The 19,848-nt window shown below is 57.3% G+C and overlaps 1 protein-coding gene across 4 annotated transcripts in view; it reads right to left on the reverse strand.

The window, feature by feature from the left end:
• Positions 1 to 467: 467 nt before the first annotated feature.
• TPCN2 (two pore segment channel 2) overlaps positions 468 to 19,848 on the reverse strand; it is a 31,894-nt gene continuing 12,513 nt past the window's right edge. For 2 of the 4 annotated variants that reach the window (XM_064287624.1, XM_064287626.1), the window contains 15 exons: positions 19,231 to 19,295; positions 18,670 to 18,770; positions 17,375 to 17,456; positions 17,163 to 17,249; positions 13,214 to 13,333; positions 13,005 to 13,064; positions 12,173 to 12,301; positions 11,382 to 11,431; positions 10,017 to 10,116; positions 5,188 to 5,259; positions 4,156 to 4,232; positions 3,943 to 4,024; positions 3,146 to 3,228; positions 2,849 to 2,930; positions 468 to 1,742 (listed from right to left, as the gene is read on the reverse strand). In XM_064287624.1, coding sequence (XP_064143694.1) covers positions 1,410 to 1,742; positions 2,849 to 2,930; positions 3,146 to 3,228; positions 3,943 to 4,024; positions 4,156 to 4,232; positions 5,188 to 5,259; positions 10,017 to 10,116; positions 11,382 to 11,431; positions 12,173 to 12,301; positions 13,005 to 13,064; positions 13,214 to 13,333; positions 17,163 to 17,249; positions 17,375 to 17,456; positions 18,670 to 18,770; positions 19,231 to 19,295 — 1,523 coding nt within the window. In that variant the 3' untranslated portion in view covers positions 468 to 1,409. Of the gene's footprint in view, positions 1,743 to 2,395; positions 2,491 to 2,848; positions 2,931 to 3,145; positions 3,229 to 3,942; positions 4,025 to 4,155; positions 4,233 to 5,187; positions 5,260 to 10,016; positions 10,117 to 11,381; positions 11,432 to 12,172; positions 12,302 to 13,004; positions 13,065 to 13,213; positions 13,334 to 17,162; positions 17,250 to 17,374; positions 17,457 to 18,669; positions 18,771 to 19,230; positions 19,296 to 19,848 lie in introns of all 4 variants that reach the window. The other 2 variants (XM_064287625.1, XM_064287627.1) reach the window with 2 other exon arrangements.

The raw sequence follows: 19,848 nt of genomic DNA on the forward strand, positions 1-19,848 counted from the left end.
ACAAGCCCACCGGCAAAGCTCAGTCACACTCAAGAGGACAGGGCCCTGGTGTCCTCTGCTGACCAGTGCTCGTCAGGACTAGACTCACTCCAGCTCAGCGGGCCAGCATCGGGGCCCAGGGCTTCTGTTGTGACTCAAGGGCAGAGCTGGGGCCCCAGGCTGGTAGCAGTGAGGCAGAGCTAGGGACACAGTGCACAGGTGCCTGGCGGCAGGGCCCTAAATACCCGATCCCACCACTAGGTGGCGCTCAAACTCTAGCAGAAAAGGTGAGAGGTGTGGGAATACACCTGGTGCCAAGGGCTCAGGGGAGGCAGATCCTCACTCGCCCTGTTCTGTCCAGAGAGAGAAGCATGTAAGGCAAGCTGGGCGCCCCCAAAACCAGCCTGCATAAGGCAGCCTGCTGCGGGGAATGGGCCAGGAGAGTCACACCTCCAGGGACCCCCCAAACCTAGGGGGTGTCAGATAAATGCAGGGGACTTCTCACAAACCCCAGGACCGGCAGCTACACTGCGCGTGGATGCACTATCCAGGATCCACAAGAACCCTCGGGTTTGAGAAGCTTAGAAGTCACCTTCCATAAGCTACCCTCGAATCCCATTTCGCAGTCAAGCTGAGGGGCATCGGAAGCCCACTTTCTGCTCCTGAGGGGAAGCCCACTTCTTGGTAGAAGCAGCATCTGGGCCCTCATCGCCCTTCAGGGCCCACAGCAGACATCACTAGCCAACTGCAGAGTTCTTTCCCATGAGGATTGTAACCCTTCTCAACACTACCAGCCTGCTCCTGGGGATCGAGGGTGGATCGAGTGACAACGCGGCCTGCCACGCACTGCTCATGCCCCCTCCTCCCACCCCAGCCCCCTCTGCCACGTGCCCTGAGGATCCACAGGGCAGGGTCCACCGGCCCTGGCTTACAGGTGCCTTTGTGCAAATTAGAAAAAGGCACCCCTCACCTGGAAAGGCGGCCCCATGCCAGGACGCCCTCCCAGCCAGGTACCTTCCTGCAGTGCACAGGGCACGCCACCTTACACAGCAGTCCTGCTCCAGAGAGGCAGACTAGAGGCGGGCTGGCCCTATTCTCCGCGAGACTTACAGGTGAAGCTCACTGGCATTCTTACCCATGGAGAGAAACACCCAATCACACTCACTCGAGCCACACGTTAATAAAACACAGTCGCAGTTCTCTTCAGATAAAACCACCAGGACCCCAAGCTGAACGCCCTGGAAATCTGCTGTTAACCTGAGCGGGCCTGGCCGAGCCCCGGGCCCTGAAAGCTGACAGCAGCGAAGGCACCACGGCGACTCCCCAGGCCCAAGGGGAAGCACTGCTTCCTGCTTTTTGGAGCGTCTTAGAGCCGCTGTGGTGTGAGCCTGGCTCCTTGTTTAAGACAGAAGAAGTATCATGGAAGCAGCTTATGCAGGCCCACGTGTGTGGCACGGACACGCCCCACGGCAGCCGCCCTGCGGACGTAGAGAAGCTGGCGGTGGTTTGCTCAGCAGCAACGGGGGCCTCAGGCTCTGTCCCGGCTCCAGGGGACCGAGGGGTTCTGACGAAGGGAAAGGTCTCCTCCCTCGGGCTTGGCCCCAGCCCTTTGCCTCTTCCCATGCTGGCATCTTCCTGAGCCCAGCGTCTCCATCCTGCTGCCTGGCCAGGAGGCACCTGGATGTCACCTGCACAGCTGCAGGTGCGGGTGACGCCGCAGCTTCTCTAGTAGGTCCTCCTCCATGGGCTCCTCCAGGACCTCCCTGCAGGATGAGCCAGGAGAAGACCCATCAGGAGAGGCCTCTGAGGAGAGGGGTCCTGTGTGCATCGGGAGGCTGACAGGCACTCCACACACAAGCCCTCCCTGGAAGCTGTCAGACACGTGCAGCAACGACAAGGTTTGGGGCCACGGGGCACTCAGGTCCATTCGCTGGACAGACACGGCCATTAACAACGGTGCTCTCAATGGCCCGGGAGAAACGGCCGTGTGGGTCAGCGGGAGAGAGGACGGGCACCCCGTCACAGCAAATCCTCCCAGGAGGCAACACGGATGCCACCGCAGGGCCATCTGGAACACCAGCAACTTCCCTGCACTCATCCTGGAAGAGCCTCCAAGTTACCACAGAGAAGGGGGATTCCCTCTTGGCTGAGCCACCTGGTTTCACCCACGAGCAGAACCATCAGGAAACTAAACGGAACCTGGAGGAAGTTTCCTTAAGGATGCTCAGCCTGGCTTCCTCTTCTCCGCCCACCCGGTCATCACTGGTCTGGGACAGGGCCCAGACCCCGGCCGGCTCTGAGCTCCACCCCTCTCAGCAGCAGCACAGGAGGGCGCCAGGCAGGCAGGGCTGACAGGAGGGTCCCAGTCACGGAGGACGCAGCCCCCAGCCGCCCCCAGCCCGCCATGTCTGTGCACCTGAACATGAGTTCCACGGTCGAGTGGTAGGAAATGTCCGGGTCCCCGAGCGAGTGCTGGGGGTGGTCGCGGCGGTCCCACTTGTGGATGAAGTTCTGGCCAGCGGGAAGTAGGGGTGGCCGGTGAGTGTGGGGAACAGGCCCTGCCCTCTCCGCCCCGTGTTGGTCCAGAGGCCACATCCCAGACACCGGCTCAGTGAGCCTGCCAGACGAAGATGCTCCTTGCCCCCCTGACAGCCCCCTGCAGCCCAGCCCTGGGGGCCTGAGAACACCCACAGCTCAACTGTCAGGAGCGTCCAAGGGGCCCTGAGCCTGAGGGAAGGAGCCACTGGAATCGGGCCCAGGCACACCCAGCACAGACGACTCCATCAAAGACCCAGTATGGCCGGGGCCAAGCGGCCTCAGCGAGTTGGAGACTACAGAGGACGGCCCAGCCATGCAGAGGTTTCCATACCTCCAAAATCAGGGCCAGAAACAGGTTGACCCAGACGACTGACGACACCAGCCACCAGGATACAAAATAGACCTTGGACCACCTGGGAGGACAGGGAGGCCCGCAGCCTGTGAGTAGAGCACCCAGGCTGCAAGGAGGTGGGAACCCAGAGGAGCAGGCCAGCTGACATCGGACAGCTAGGTCCCAGTGTGGGCAGGGATGAGGATGCCACCCTGCCAGGCCCTCCAGGCAGAACACCCCCGACTCCCACTGCAGTCCAACAGCAGAGGGGCACCCGTTGGGGAAGGCGTCACTCACGGGCCCGAGTAGCGCCGGAACGCATCCAGGAACACCTGCCAGTTGTTCACCACCATCACGTTCCACAGCGTGACCAGGGCCGCCTGAGGGGTCAGGGGTGAGGGGTGGCAGGGTCAGGGGTGCGGGGCCGCCTGCGGAGTCAGGGGTGTGAAGCGGCAGGATCAGGGGTGCAGGGCCGCCTGGGGGGCCAGGGGTGTGGGGCAGCAGGATCTGGGGTTCAGGGCCGTCTGCGGGGTCAGGGGTGCAGGGCCGCCTGTCGGGTCAGGGGTGTGGGGCCAGCAGGGTTGGGGTGCAGGGCCGCCTGTGGGGTCAGGGGTGTGGGGCCGGTAGGGTCAGGGATGCAGGGCCGCCTGCGAGGTCAGGGGTACAGGGCCACCTGTGGGGTCAGGGGTGTGGGGCTGGCACGGTCAGGGGTTCAGGGCCGCCTGTGAGGTCAGGGGTACAGGGCCACCTGTGGGGTCGGGGGTGTGGGGCCAGTAGGGTCAGGGGTGCAGTCTGTGGGGGAGGGGTGCAGGCTGTGGGAGGGTGGGGGAGGTGCCAGCTGAGATACAGAAGGTATAGGGAGGGTAGGGGTGCCTAAGGAGCAAAGAGGGTGGTAGTCCAGAGTGGTGTCAGAGATGTGGGGAGAGCCGCGTGCTCAGGGAAGTGCCGGGTGCCTGGGAGGTGCCAGGGGAGCGGGAGGGTGGGGTGTCCAGGGAGGTGCCGGGGGAGCGGGAGGGGTGGGGTACCCCAGGGGCGCCAGGGGAGTGGGAGGGTGGGGTACCCAGGAGGTGCCAGGGGAGTGGGGAGCGGCTTACTGCGAAGTCGTCGAAGTTGTTGGGCCAATACTCCAGCTGCTCGAAGCTCCCGCAGGGCTCGGAGCCATTGACGGCAGCCAGGCTGGAGGCACAATGTGCCCAGTCACTGGCGGTGCGGAGCTCGAGGAGGGCCATAGGGGAGACACCGCCCCACTGAGGCCCACCCCTCCACCAGACCAAGACACCCACTCTGCACCTGAGACCCCACCTCACCTGCTGTTTCCCGAGGGCACCACGACGACACCCCGAAACAGGTTGATCCCAATGATGGCGAAGATGTAGTACACCACCTGGGCAGGCGGCGGGCTGTCAGCACTGAGCAGACCCCGGCCGCCAAGACCCGGGCCCCACGTGGACACCTCTGCCTACCCAGCAACAAGGCACTGAGGTAGGTCCACCTGAGTCCTGCTTGCCAGCAGTCACTGCTCAGGGACAGGCTGAGACAGCCTCCGACATGTGTGCCTACCCAAGACAAGCCCCAACAACACCGGTGCCTGCCTGGACCCAGGCAGCCCGTGACACCACCCATGCACACGTCCTGCCAGACCCAGACAGCCCGTGACACCACCCATGCACACGTCCTGCCAGACCCAGGCAGCCCGTGACACCATGCATATACATGTCCTGCCAGACCCAGACAGCCCCCGATAACATGCGTGCCTGCCCAGATCGTGACACCCCATGACACCACACATGTACCCATCCTGCCAGACCCAGACAGACCCCCAAAACACACGTGCCCACCCAGGTGGAGACAGCCCATGACACCATGACTGTACATGTCCTGCCAGGCCAAGACAGCCCCTCAGAGGTGGCTGGCTCAGCCCCTACAAGGCTCTATGACCAAGGGTGGGCCATGTCCTCTCTCAGGCCTCCATGGACATCGGTCCCCCAAGGAAGGGCTCTGCCGTGCTCCTGCCGTCCACCAGGGGGCGTCTGAGGGGGCCCAGTTAGAGAGGGGCTGGGAAGAGGGAGGGGACACACACCCTGGGCTAGCATGGTCCCCCCAGGACTCAGTTTCCTGCTGACAACAGGAGGGGCCCAGCAGACACACCTGGGCCCTCCCCACTCAGGATTCTGTTCTAGCACCCAAGCACACGTGTGGCCCAGACCCGAGGCCTTGTGGCTCCACAGGAACCTCCTTCCTTCCCCTTGAGTGGTCTCTACACGCTCCCCTGCATGGTGTTCACAATAAAGACCAAAAGCCCCAGAGCAGAGCCCCTGACAGCACAGAGAGGCACTCACCACCAGGATGCCGGCGAAGGCCCGCATGTTCCTGACCAGGTCCAGAAGCGTGTTAGCCACCACCGCCATCATCTGAGGACGGGAGAGTACCTTACTTCTCCTGGCCCCGTCCAGGGGCCTCAACCTGGAGAACCAGGGCAGGGGGGCTGTGGGACCTCATGAGTTGCCATCAACCCCACAGACCTGTACACTCATCCACACACCCACATACACCACCCATACTTGTTTACACATCCACACACCTATATACAGATGCACACACCTGTATATACATCAAACACACTCCTATACACCACACCTATATACTCCTCCACACAAATCTGTATATACCCCCAAGCACCCGTATACTCTGCACACACCTGTATACATCACACACCCAAATACACCACACACACCCATATACACGGACACACACCTGTACACACATCCACACATACCTACACACACATTCACACACCCATATACACCACAAACCTGTATGCACATACACACATACCCATATACACAACATACATCTGTATACACACCAAGCACCTGTATATATACGTCCATACACACCTGTACACACCTGTAACACCTACACATGCCTGTGTACACATCCACACACCCGTACACACCACACACCTGTATACACTATGCATCCCTGTATACACACTCCTACCCATCCACCTGTGTGCACCATATGTATATTCAAACATGCCTGTATACATACCTGCACACTCCTATATACATATCCTCCCCATCCATATACACCCACTAACACCTATATGCACACCCATACACACTCACACGCCATACACACCAATACACACATCCAGACTCACACTCACCTGAATGCACACACCTGTATACCCACCCACATACCTGTGCACACTTCCATCCAACTAGACACACCCCATGTTGTTATTGTTAGGTGCCACTGAGTCGATTCCGATTCTTAGTGACCCTGTGTACCACAAAACGCCAGCACTGTCCGGTCGTGCGCCACGCCCACAATCGTTACGCTTGAGCCCATTGTTGTAGCCATGGTGTCAGTCCATCTCGTTGTGAGGGTCTCCCTCTTTTTCGCTGGCCCTCTACTTTAGCAAGCATAAGGTCCTTCTCCAGGGACTGATCCCTCTTAATAACATGTCCAAAGGATGTAGGATGCAATCTCACCATCCTAGCTTCTAAGGAGCATTCTGGCTGTACATATTCCAAGACAGATTTGTTCATTCTTTTGGCAGTATAGGCAATATTGTTCGCCAACACCACAATTCAAAGGCGTCAATTCTTCGATCTTCCTTATTCACTGTCCAGCTTTCAAATGCATACGAGGCGACTGAAAACACCATGGCTTGGGTCAGGAGCACCTTAGTCTTCAAGGTGACATCTTTTCAACACTTTAAAGAGGTCCTTTGCAGCAGATTTGCCCAATGCAATGCGTCTTTTTTGATTTCTTGACTGCTGCTTCCATGAGTATTGATTGTGGATCCAAGTAAAATGAAATCCTTGACAACTTCGATCTTTTCTCCCTTTATCATGATGTGGCTTATTGGTCCAGTTGTGAGGATTTTTGTTTTCTCTGTGTTGAAGTGTAATACATCCTGAAGGCTGTGGTCTTTGACCTTCATCAGTAAGTGCTTCAAGTCCTCCACTTGCAGCCAGCAAGGTTGTGTCATCTGCATAACGCAGGCTGTTAATGAGTCTTCCTCCAATCCTGACGCCCCATTTTTCTTCAACAGGTCCAGCTTCTCGGATTACTTGCTCAGCATATGGACTGAATGGATACAGTGAAAGGATACAACCCTGATGCACACCTTTCCTGACTTTAAACCATGCAGTATCATTTTGTTCTCTTCGAACAACTGCCTCTTGATCTACGTAGAGGTTCCTCGTGAGCACAATTAAAAGTTCTGCAATTTCCATTCTTCGCAGTGTCATCCATAATTTGTTATGATCCACACACTCGAATGCCTTTGCATAGTCAATAAAACACAGGTAAACATCCTTCTGGTATTCTCTGCTTTCAGCCAGGATCCATCTGACATCAGCAGTGATATCCCTGGTTCCACGTCCTCTTCTGAAACCGGCCTGAATTTCTGGCAGTTCCCTGTCGATATACTGCTGCAGCCACTTTTGAATGATCTTTGCAGAATTTTGCTTCCGTGTGATATTAATTTTGTTTGGTAATTTCCAAATTCGGTTGGCTCACCTTTCTTGGGAATAGGCATAAATATGGATCTCTTCCAGTCAGTTGGCCAGGAAGCTGTCTTCCATATTTCTTGGCATAGACAAGTGAGCACCTCCAGCGCTGCATCTGTTCATTGAAACATCTCAGCTGATACTCCGACAATTCCTGAAGCCTTGTTTTTCACCAATGCCTTCAGAGCAGCTGGGACTTCTCCCTTCAGTACCATCGGTTCCTGAGCATATGCCACCTCTTGAAATGGTTGACTGTCAACTAATCCTTTTTGGTATAGTGACTCTGTATATTCCTCCTTCCATCTTCTTCTGATGCTTCCTGGGTCATTTAGTATATTCCCCATAGAATCCTTCACTACTACAACTCGAGGCTTGAATTTTTTCATCAGTTCTCTCAGCTTGAGAAATGCTAAGTGTGTTCTTCCCTTTTGGTTTTCTGTCTCCAGCTCTTTGCACATGTCATTACAATATTTTACTTTGTTTTCTCAAGCTGCCTTTTGAAATCTTCTGTTCAGTTCTTTTACTTCATCATTTCTTCCTTTTGCTTTAGCTGCTTGACGTTCAAGAGCAAGTTTCAGAGTCTCTTCTGACATCCATTTTGGTCTTTTCATGACCTGTTGCTTTCTTCATGTATGATGTCTTTGATGTCATTCCACAACTCATCTGGTCTTCGGTCATTAATGTTCACTGTGTCAAATCTATTCTTGAGATGGTCTCTAAATTCTGGTGGGATATACTCAAGGTCATACTTTGGCTCTCGTGGATTTGTTCTAATTTTCTTCAGTTTCAACTTGAACTTACATATGAGCAATTGATGGTCTGTTCCACAGTCGGCCCCTGGCCTTGTTCTGACTGATGATATTGAGCTTTTCCATCCTCTTTTTCCACAGATGTAGTCAATCTGATTCCTGTATTCCACCTGGTGAGGTCCATGTGTACAGTCACCATTTATGCTGGTGAAAAAAGGTATTTGCAATTAAGAAGCCATTGGTCTTGCAAAATTCTATCATGTGATCTCCAGATTGTTCCTATCACCAAGGCCATGTCTTTCAACTACCAAACCTTCTTGTTTCCAGCCTTCGCATTCCAATCACCAGTAATTATCAATGCACCCTGATCGCACGTTTGATTAATTTCAGGCTGCAGAAGCTGGTAAAAATCTTCAATTTCTTCATCTTTGGCCTTAGTGGTTGGTGTGTAAATTTGAATAACAGTCGTATTAACTGGTTTTCCTTGTAGGCGTATGGATATTATCCTATCACTGACAGCATTGTACTGCAGGATAGATTTTGAAATGTTCTTTTCGAGGATGAATGCAACGTCATTCCTCTTCAGCTGTCATTCCCGGCACAGTAGACTATATGATTGTCCAATTCAAAATGACCTAAACCAGTCCATTTCAGCTCACTAATGCCTAGGATATCGATGTTTATACATTCCAATTTTTTATGATTTCCAATTTTCCTGGATTCATACTTCATACATTCCATGTTCTGATTATTAATGAACATTTGCAGCTGTTTCTTCTCATTGTGAGTCATGCCACATCAGCAAATGAAGGTCCCGAAAGTTTTGCTCCATCCATGTCATTAAGGTCGACTCACTTTGAGGAGGCAGCTCTTCCCCAGTTGTCTTCTGAGTGCCTTCCAACCTGGGAGGCTCATCTTCCAGCACTATATCAGACAGTGTTCCGCCGCTGTTCATAAGGTTTTCACTGGCTAATGCTTTTCAGAAGTGGACTGCCGGGTCCTTCTTCCTAGCCTGTCTTAGTCTGGAAGCTCAGCGGAAACCTGTCCGCCGTGGGTGACCCTGCTGAGGTTTGTATACCAGTGGCGTAGCTTCCAGCATCACAGCAACACGCAAGCCCCCACAGTACGACAGGCTGACAGACACATGGGGGGACACGCCCCAGAAACACCTGTATGTACACTCCTGTACATATACCACATGCCATACAATCCCCAAACACCTATATACACACCCACTCCCACCCACACACCCCCACACCCCAGTACATACCCACCCACACACACTCATGTACTCACACCCACCCACACACACCCATGCCTGCCCGCCCAGCCTCATGGGCTCCTCTAGAGCTCACCTCCAAGTCCCTTGGGCAAAACCTGGCATCCAAGACCTCAGGCCACTGTCCATGTGCCAGGAGGCGCTGGGCCTGAGCCGGTCACAGCGGACTCCTCACCACCCGCCACTCTCCCCTTCGCACTCAGCGTTACTCCCAACTGACTGAGGCTCGGAGGCTGGGAGGTGGTCGCAACCCCCACACCTGCACCGCGGTCCCAGCAGGGTGCACCTGGCCCTCTAGCCCTCTGCCCACCAATATGACGAGCCCTGGGGCCCATGCAGAAGGCCTTCCAGAAACCCCGGGGTGCTGGGAGCAGGCTGCTCCGAGCACGCCAGCAGTCCCAGAAGCAGGACTCCTCCTCCCACTGGTCCACACCCACACCCGCCCTCGGTCAGGGGCTGGACGTCCCTCCTGCCTCCTGTGACCCCCCTCAACATCGCCAGTACGGGGTGAGGTCAGACATGTGGCCCCGAGGAGCCGAGGGGGTGACGGGACAGCCCCAGCGCCCTGCCCCTGGCCCACCCACTCCCTGAGCAGTCAGGCGGCAGCGCCCACCCACCTTGATGTTGGGGATGATGCGCAAGAAGCGGAACACAATGAGCATGTTGACCAGCCGCGTCATGTCCCACAAGGACAGCAGGCCCACCGTCTGCGGCTTCCTAGGGAGACAGACACGCAGGCGCGGGTCGGAGCCGCCCGGAAAAGGAGGCGCGTGAGAGATGCAGAGAGCAACCGCATGGCAGGGACTCACCAACCAGAAAGTTCCATTGCGGCAGGAGGCCCTGCCCCGAGCCTGTTCACCCCGCTGCCCCTGCGAGCAGTGGCCGTGGGGACACTGTCCAACCACACATCCCCAGATGGCAGAGCCTTGACGCCCACCATGTCAGCCTCCGCTAACCAGAGAGTTCTGGGGCAGGAGACACCTTCCGTGCTCTGCTTTCTACGTCGAACTCACTGAAAATTTAAACCCATCCTCACCCAGAGCATCACCCCAACCCCCAAAGCAATGATTCAGGCAAAAGTGCCACATGCCTGGCCTTCAAGCGCCCTTTAAAAGGGACTCGCCAGCCCGCAGGGCATGGCAGCACAGCCTGGCTGTTCCCACACCGCTGTTACCCACAAGCCACGGCTGCCAGGCTTCATGGAAGGTGATGCACCGGGTCTCTACCCTGCACCTCCTCCTGAGCAGCACCCAGCTATGTCACCCTGAGACCAAAGCAGCCCTGGCCATGGTGCCATAGGGTCCGGGCGCTCCCTGCGCCTGCAGCCAGGCTCTGGGGCACCAGCCCACACCCTGACAGAGCGGCCCCTGTACGGATGAACCCCCTTGGCAAAGTGCTGTAGCATCTCATGGCCGTGAAGCACATGGGGTCCCTGCCCAGGCATTCCCCTGCACGGCCAGTCCAGTCACTGGGGCTTCAGCAGCATCTAAGGGGTCAATGAGTCCTGGCTCCACTCCTGCCATTTCTCACTTAGGCAAACTGATGCTCAAGGAGGGAGGGGCAACCCCAGGTCACATGGCTGGTGCACACACAACCCAGACTTTTCAGCCAGAGGAGACGTCCAGGGATTTTGGGCTCAGCGTCTAGGCAAGGACAACGCAGGGGCTCAGGGGATACATCGCTGCCCTCTGCAGCCCCTCAGGCATGGCAGAACCCAGCGTCCCAGTCCCAGGCCCTGGTGACAAGTAAGGCACTTCAAAGGAGAAGCCCGGCCGGGGGCCCTAGGGTCTATCCTGGCCTGAGCCCGGGCGAGCAGGCGCTCCCAAGTCAGCCCCGTCTTAAATGGCTCAAGCGTGCTGCCAAGGATTGGGGCGACCCAGCCACAGACCCAGGAGCGCCAGGGGAGCACCTAGAGACCCTTCCCCAGGTGCTAGTGGGGTGCTAGTGGCTGTCGCCGCCCGTGGCCTCCTCGGGTCACATACCAGCCTGGGTGTGGGAATCGGTACACAGCCACAGTCGAGATCTCCAAGACCTTCAATCACAGAAGAAGAGAGGCATTGCTGCAGCACGCTAACCTGGCCGCTGCAAGCCAGCTACAGAGAGGCGAGGGCCTCTGTGCTCCTGCTCCGCCGGAGGGTCCCCAGGGAGTCGGGGCCTGGTCCTGCCCCCATGCGATGGGACCACACGCTGAGGTTTGCTCCAGTGGGAGACACTGTCCCCCCGGGAACCTGGGGCGGGACAAGGGAAAGCTCCCAGGGGCTCAGTGTGGGGGCAGCTATTTGATCAGCATCTGCTCGTGCTCCGGGGACTGGTGGCTTCAACGGGTGACGATGAGTCAACATCGCTTGTGATGCGGTAGCTGTGAAGCCACCCCAGCCGTGACCCTGCCCCGTGGTCCCTGGGAGAATGGACACCTGGGGGGTGCCTGAGGCTGCTCTGCCCTCTTGCTGCAGGGTGACACTTGGGCGTTAGTGGCCACGCCCAGTGCTGGGGTGCTGGCCAGAGCTGCAGGCTCCCTTGGGGCTCCCTCAGGGGTCTGAGAGGCACGGGCCACAAGTGGTGGCCCCCAGCGCTCTGATGCAGGAGACCTAGCCCCTGCAGCCCCACCAGCCCAGTGGCTCAGACATGAAGCCGCCCCTCCTCGCTCAGGCAGGAGCCAGACCCCAGCCCTCGGGTCCTCGGGAGCCTGAGAGAACACAGTAGAGTTGGGTGCGGAGCAGAGCGCCTGCTGGGCCCACCCATGACCCATCCCACGGCCCCCCGCCAGCTTTACCAGCAGGACTAAGGTGAGGAAGCCATCAAACAGGTTGCTGAGGTAGGACAGGTAGCCCCACAGGCCCAGGGCAAAGATCTTGAGCAGCATCTCCACCTGGTAGTACAGGATGAAGACGGAGTTGAGGATCTGAAAAGGCAAGACAGGTACGCAGGGTCAGTCCTGGGTCCGCGGTCGCTGACCCCAGACAGATAGAGCTGCCGCCTTAGACCTGGGCTGCCAGCCCCCGACCCCACCCAGACAGAGCTGCCACCTCAGTCCTGGGGTTGCCAGCCCCCTGATCCCAACCACAGGCAGAGCCACCACCTCAGTCCTGGGGCTGCCAGTCCCCCAAACCCACCCACAGGCAGAGCCTTACTCCTGGGACCACCAGCACCCCCATCCCACCCATGGGCAGAGCTGCTGTCTTAGCCCTGGGGCGACTGGCCTCCAGAGCCCACCCACAGGCAGCCAAAACGCCACAGCCACTCAACTTGGTCACTCAGCTTGGCATGCAGTCAGTGATGTTGTTGGGTAACCATCTTGTGCTCACCTGGCCCACCTGCCCGCCATGGCAAGCACACCTCGCTAAGGGCACCTGGCTCCCCCTCTCCACCATGTCCACCTCTCAAGGTGGCTGGCAGCCTCCCCTGGCCCTGCCCACCCTGCCCCAGGGCTCACCCCTCCAGGCCTCCAGAGACCATGCTCCCCCCCACCCCGACCCCAAGAACAACCTGCCACGGACGGCCTGCCTCCCCAGGTCCAGCACCCTCAGGCTCCCTGGGCAGGCTGTGCCCTCGAAGCCCTCGCCACACTGCAAAGCAGGCTGGAAGGGGAGCGGCGTGCGACTCACCCCCAGGATGAAGTCATCACGGTCATCAGGGATCAAGTCTGAGTCTAGTACCAGGAACACCTGCGAAGCCAGAGGAAGGGGGCAGCTCGCCAACACGGCACAGCCCCGCGTGCCACACTGCTGCCGCACGGCGGGGCCACACGGCTCCAAGCCAGGGAGGTGGGGAGCAAGGGGCCCCCAAGTCCCAACAAGGGCAAGCCCGCGCTCACGCAGATGGACACAAGGTTCCCGAGGGCGATGAAGTTCCCCAGGTAGTCGAAGTAGTAGTGGCCGAAGAGGAACTGGGCGCTCCGCAGAAATGGAGAGCGGTACTCAGGCCTCGGGGGATGCTGGGAAGGGAACGGGCACACGCTCAGAACCACGCTCCAGCAGGCGGCCGCAGCCATCGGGAGCCCCAAAATGTCCACACCCCCTTATTCTGGGATTCCACTTGTTCCTACCTTAGCTCCTATCCTCAGCTATCTAGCCTAAGGAAATAATCCCTAACTCTGAATTAGCTTTGTACACAAAGATGTTCATCACAGCGGTCTTTATAACACCCCAAAAAGGGTAGAAATAACCTAAGTGCCCATCGATAGCGTAACAGAACTGTGATAGAATATTACACAGCCATTTTATTTGTATGCGAAGTGTCACAATGTGGAAGATGCTACATGAAAAACAAAAAGGCATAAACTATGTGCTAGTAGCCATAAAAACTTAATTTAGAACAAAAATAACTCATTAACAGGCAGGGTGGAAGACGATGGAGGGCAAGTGACACAGTTAACATACTGGGCTGCTAACGAAAGGTCAGAGGTTCGAAAATACCCAGAGGCACCTCAGAAGAAAGGCCTAGCAAGCCACTGCTGGAAGGTCACGGCCACTGGAAACCCTAAGGAGCGCAGTTCTACTCTGACACACGGGGGGTCACCGTGAGTCGCATTTGACTCAGCAGCAAATTTTTTTTTTTTTTAATTAAAATGAAAACACTTGTAAGACCCAGCATTTCCATCCATGATACCCCCTCAGGCACCCCTCAGATACTGGCTCAAGAGCACAAGGACAGTTCACCGCAGCACGGACTGCAACAGCAAACAGCGGGGACGAGGCTGAGCACTCCTCGGCGCGTGGCGGACCGCGGCACAGCAGTGAACAAGCAGCAGCTGGAGCTGAACCCACAGGCCGCCAGCTCCAGGTGGCCACTTCAACTCAAATTCAACAAAACAAAAAATCCAATTCCCCAGTCACACCTGCCACATCTCAAGGCTCGGCAGCCCCACGTGGCTAGTGGCCACCTCATCAGACAGGCAGATGCGGACACTGCCAACCTCACAAAAAGCTCCGCGTGAGCACAAGACGACACATGGGACACGGTGAGTGAAGGTGCAAAGTGCAGAGAGTCATGACACCTCACCTGTCTGTCAAAGGAAAACAAGTATTTCTTCAGGTACACAGGTTGTTGTTAGGTGCCATCGAAGTCAACTTTCCCTCAAAGCAACCCTGTATGTCAGACCAGAACTGCCCCATAGGGTTTCCTGGGCTGTAATGTTTACAGGGAGCCCTGGTTGCACGGTGGTTAGAGCCTGGCTGCTAACCAGAAGGTCAGCAGTTCAAATCTACCAGCTGTTCCTTGGAAACCCTACAGGGCAGTTCTACTCTGTCCTATAGGGTCGCTGAGTTGGAATCAACTCAAAAGCGACAGTTTTTTTCTGGTAGTTCTACCATGGTAGTTCTGGAGCCCCGGTGGCACAGTGGTTAAGAGCGGCTGCTAACCAAAAGGTCAGCAGTTCGAACCCATCAGCTGTTCCATGGGAGAAAGATGAGGCAATCTGCTCCAGTAAAGATTAGGCCTTGGAAACCCTCTGGAGCAGTTCTCCTCTGGCCTATAGGGCTACTATGAGTCAGAATTACCTCGACAGCAATGGGCTTAATCTTTGCAGAAGGTTGCCAGGTCTTTCTCCCAGGAAGTGGCTAGTGGGCTCAAACTGCCAACCTTTTAGTTAGCAGCTGACTGCTTAACTTATATGCCACCAGTGTTCCTCCAGGTACACAAAAACCAGAAAACCCACTGCTGTCGAGTGGATTCTGACTCCCAGCGACCCTGTATGTTGCTGCTGCTGTTGTTGTTGTTAGCTGCCGTCAAGTCAGTTCCAACTCACGCCCACCCCACGTACAAGAGAATGAAACACTGCCCGGTCCTGTGCTAGCCAAACAATCGTTGCTACGTTTGAGCCCACTGTTGCAGCCACTGTGTCAATCTACCTTGTTGAGGGTCTTCCTCTTTTTCACCGATTCTTTACTTTACCAAGCATGATGTCCTTCTCCAGGGACTGATCTCTCCTGGTAACACGTCCAAAGTACGTGAGACGCAGTCTCGCCATCCTTGCTTCTAAGGAGCATTCTGGGTGTACTTCTTCGAGGACAGATTTGTTCGTTCTTTTGGCAGTCCATGGTATATTCAATATTCTTTGCCAGCACCACAATTCAAAGGCGTCAATTCTTCTTCAGTCTTCCTTATTCATTGTCCAGCTTTCACATGCATATGAGGCAACTGAAAACACCGTGGTTTGGGTCAGGCGCACCTTAGTCTTCAGGGTGACATCTTCACTTTTCAACACTTTAAAGAGGTCTTTTGCAGCAGATTTGCCCAATGCAATATGTTGTTTGATCTCTTGACTGCTGCTTCCATAGCTGCTGATTGTGGATCCAAATAAAATGAAAACCTTGGCAACTTCAATCTTTTCTCTGTTTATCGTGATGTTGTTTATTGGCCCAGTTGTGAGGATTTTTGTTTTCTTTAAGTTGAGGTGTAATCCATACTGAAGGCTGTGGTCTTTGATCTTCATCAGTAAGTGCTTCAAGTCCTCTTGGCCTTCAGCAAACAAGGTTGTGTCATCTGCGTAACGCAGGTTGATAATGAGTCTTCCTCCAATCCTGATGCCCCGTTCTTCATATGGTCCAGCCTCTCGGATTATTTGTTCAGCATACAGATTGAATAGGTATGGTGAAAGGATACGACCCTGACACACACTTTTCCTGACTTTAAACCATGCAGTATCCCCTTGTTCTGTTTGAATGACCGCCTCTTGGTCTATGTGCAGGTTCCTCACGAGCACAATTAACCTACCCTAAATACATTTTTTAAATACATAGCTCTAATTGCACGGGAAAGCCCCGGATGGAAATCCCCGAAACATCGTACTAAACGTCGTGGCTGCCCTGGAGCAGGACCCACGCTGGCTGAGCCAGCGTCGGTTCACTGGCCCTCAGCTCCCAGTCACCCTTCAGTGCCCGCTCTGCCGTGACGGCAAAGCCCTTTCAGCATCTCTTGTCCACGGAGAGCGCAGTGTTAAGCTTTCTCAGTAGAGGGCACCGCAGGGACACTGCAGGAGGAAGGGACTCTGGCTACCTCTAGGGTCAGAGCGTGGGGTGAGGACACGGGTATAGGTCTGTCCAGCCATGCACCCAGACAAGCCGTCTCTTGGCAAGCCTGCAACCACAGCCCGGCCTGGCGATACCAGCTGCCATGAAGTCAACTCCGACGCACGGTGGCCCCAGGTGTGCCACTCACGGCGGCCCCAGGTGTGCCGCTCACGGCGGCCCCAGGTGTGCCGCTCACGGTGGCCCCAGGCGTGTCACAGTAGAGCTGTGCTCCCTCAGGTTTTCAGTGGCTGATGTTTTGGAAGTAGATCACCAGGCCTTTCTTCTGAGGTGCCTCTGGGTGGGCTCAAACCTCTCACCTTTGGGTCAAGAGCCTGGTGCCTTAACTGCACTACCGAGGGACATCCACCATCCCAGAGCCCTCAACACAGACACTGGCACCCTGAAGGCCTCCAGCCAGCACCAGCCCCCAAAAGTCTCCCTGCACACCCCCACCGTTGCCCGTACCCCACCTCTAGCCCAGACGGCTGCTCCCTGCCTGCCCGCCCAGCAGCTGCAGACAAGCCCCCGCCCGGGCAACCCTGCAAACATTTCTGCCACCTGTGGGCTGACACATCTTCTCCACTGAGGTCTGTACCCTGCCATGGGGACAAGTCTGTCCCCACTCAGAAGCCCAGGACGTGCATCCTCGCACTGGTCATGAACGAGTTATCTCAGGTGACCAGGGCAGCGGGGGTGGGGGAGGACTGGTATCAACACAAGTCCCATGTTAACCTGGTTAATTCAAGCAGTTACCTCCTTAACCACTCTTTTGTCCAGCTCGTTGAAGAGTTTCTGAAACTCGTCGGCCGACAGCAGACCGTCACCGTGGGATCGCAGCTTCTGCAAAGCAGAGGAGCTGGATCAGCAGGGTCTGTGGCCCTGTCAGCGCCCCAGGGGCCGGGCTGATCCGCTGGCCAATGGCCCAGGGGGACCCAGCAGCACAGGCAGGCAGGCGGGGCTGCTACCTGCTCAATGGCACGTTTGCAGTGGGTGGCCATGTGGGTTTTCTGGAGTGCCCGCAGGAAGGTCTCGGGCTTCACCCCAACCCTGTGAGGGAGAAGAGACGATGCCACGTGAGCAAGGCCAGGTCCTGAGCCCTGGCTTCCAACTGTGACCCCAGGCAACCACAGGGGACTCCACTCAGGAGCACATGCGGCCAGCACCACGGGCACTTTCTGTCCCTTCTTTAGAACCCGGGACAGCCTGATCATCCCTTGTGAGGGGCATGTAGAGCCCCGCAGGCACAGGGTCTGGCACAGGCTCCCCGACTAACAAGCTGAAGGCAGGCCCCTCCCCACTGGGCACATCCTCGCTGGCACCACGCCCAGCCTCGAGCTCTGGGCCCACATTTGCAAACAACACGCCTAATGGAACACCACCCAGACACCTGGGGATCCCAGCAGCAGCCCAGGGATTTGGAGCATAAAACAGGACGAGAAGAAAAGGCCCAAGGCCCTTGAGGCCCCCACCAGCCCAGGCTCTCACCAGCCCACAGCCCCTCACCAGCCTGAGGCCCACCCCCATCAGCCAGAGGCCTCCCACCAACCCAAAAGCCCCCACCAGCCTGAAGCCCCCAACCAGCCTGAGGCACCCTCCCCACCAGCCTGAGGCCCCCGCCACCAGCCCAGAGCCCCCCCACCAGCTCAAAGCCCCCCACCAGCCTGAGGCCCCTCACCAGCCCATCATCCCCCCCCAGCCCGAGGCCCCCCTCACCAGCTTGAAGCCCCCCTACCAGCCTGAAGCCACCACCAGCCTGAGGCCTCCCCATCACCAGCCCGAAGACCCCTCAACAGCCCCAAGCCCCCCCCCCACACCGCCACCAGCCCAAAGCCCCCCACCAGCCGAGGCCCCAGGGTTAACGCAGACAGACGGGAGAACCAGGCAGCCCCGGAGCACCAGGGATATGATGGTTCCCGTGACTGCAGACAGAGTATCTAAGGCCCAGCACCAAGTATGTGGGAAAGGAGAGCAATAAAGGCTGCACAACAGGAAGGAAGGGATTAACGTCACTGAATCACGTGTGTGGAAGTCGCTGAACTGGCAAATGTTTTCTTGGGTGTTTTCTCCACCATGAAAAGATAAAACCAGGCTGGCGCCTGCGAGCAGGGGGCTCGCACACAGCCAGCGCACAGGTCATGCTTTCTGGAAAGAACCATCTGGGAACACGCGGACCCCTTCCAGAGCAGCAGCCTCCACTCTCAGGGAGAAAAGGGTCCCAGGCTCCGCCCATTCCCCGAGCCCTGGGGGTCCCCACACTCACGCCTGAGGGTGGTCCTCTCTCCCCTCCTCCAGGGAGGCGAGGACCTCGTAGGCGGCCCGGGTGCCCAGCCGTCTCCGGAACAGGGATGTCTGGAGTGAGAGCTGCAAAGAAGGTGATGCTGAGGGCCTCACGCAGCTGACCTGGTCAGAGCCCCCACCCCCAGGCAGCTCACAGACTCAGGGAGAGGTGGGGTCCCCGCAGGAAGGCACCCAGGCCAGGGCCAGCTGTGGCTCCCTGCACAGTGGGTCCACCGAGACACTGTATCTGGGGCCCCAACTGCCCAGGGAGTGGCAATCCCTGGCAGCCCCCCTCCAGGGGGCTGGGGAGGAAAGGGGCACCCTCGGTGGCAGTGCGGACAGGAAACGGCAGGAGAGGTAAGCTTCCCCAGAGACACTCTCCCCAGTTCCAGAGCATGGTGCCAGGCAATAGGTGCAAACCCCTGGGGAGCCTGGTCGTCAAGGCCAAGGACCCACACATCAGTCAGCTGTCATAGGTCACACCTCGCCTGGTGCCCCCAGCACCCTCTCCTGCCCAGACAGCCCAGCTGGTGGTGGCTCTCACCATCAGGTAGCCCCGGAACTGATTGTAAATGATGGCCGTCAGCAGGTTCATCAGGAACAAGCTGCCTTCAAGATAAGAGGCCCGTCAGCGTCCCCCAGGGACTGTTCAGTGTCCCCACAGGCCAGTCTGCGTCCCCCACAGGCCAATCAGTGTACTCCCCATGGCCCGGTCAGCATTCCCACACGCCCATCAGTATCCACCATATGCCAGTCAGTGCCCCACCATGGCCCAGTCAGTGAACCTCCCCCATGGCCCAGTCAGCGTCTCCCATGGGCTGCTCAGTGTCCCCCCACAGGCTGGTCAAAGTCCCCACCCACGGGCAGGCAGAGCAGGAAGGGGCAGCGGCGTCTCCAGCCCACCCACCAGTGGCCAGGGCCAAGGGCAGGACCGGGCTCGGGGTTGGAGGGCGCAGCACACCCGAGACGGCCCAGGAGGCCCCATGGGTGCGGATGGGAGAGGACTTGTCCCTCGGGCCGTGGGGCTGCGGGCATGTCCCTGGATCCCTGGCCCCATGTCCTCATCTACAGCATGGGGTGGGGGTGTGCCACCAGCATGACCTAGCCACAGTGCCCAGGACATCAGTGTGAGAGCTCTGGAGACCCACCGGGGTCCCCAAGG

The sequence above is a fragment of the Loxodonta africana genome, chromosome 7, assembly GCF_030014295.1.
Source record: "Loxodonta africana isolate mLoxAfr1 chromosome 7, mLoxAfr1.hap2, whole genome shotgun sequence".
Classification (NCBI taxonomy): domain Eukaryota; kingdom Metazoa; phylum Chordata; class Mammalia; order Proboscidea; family Elephantidae; genus Loxodonta; species Loxodonta africana.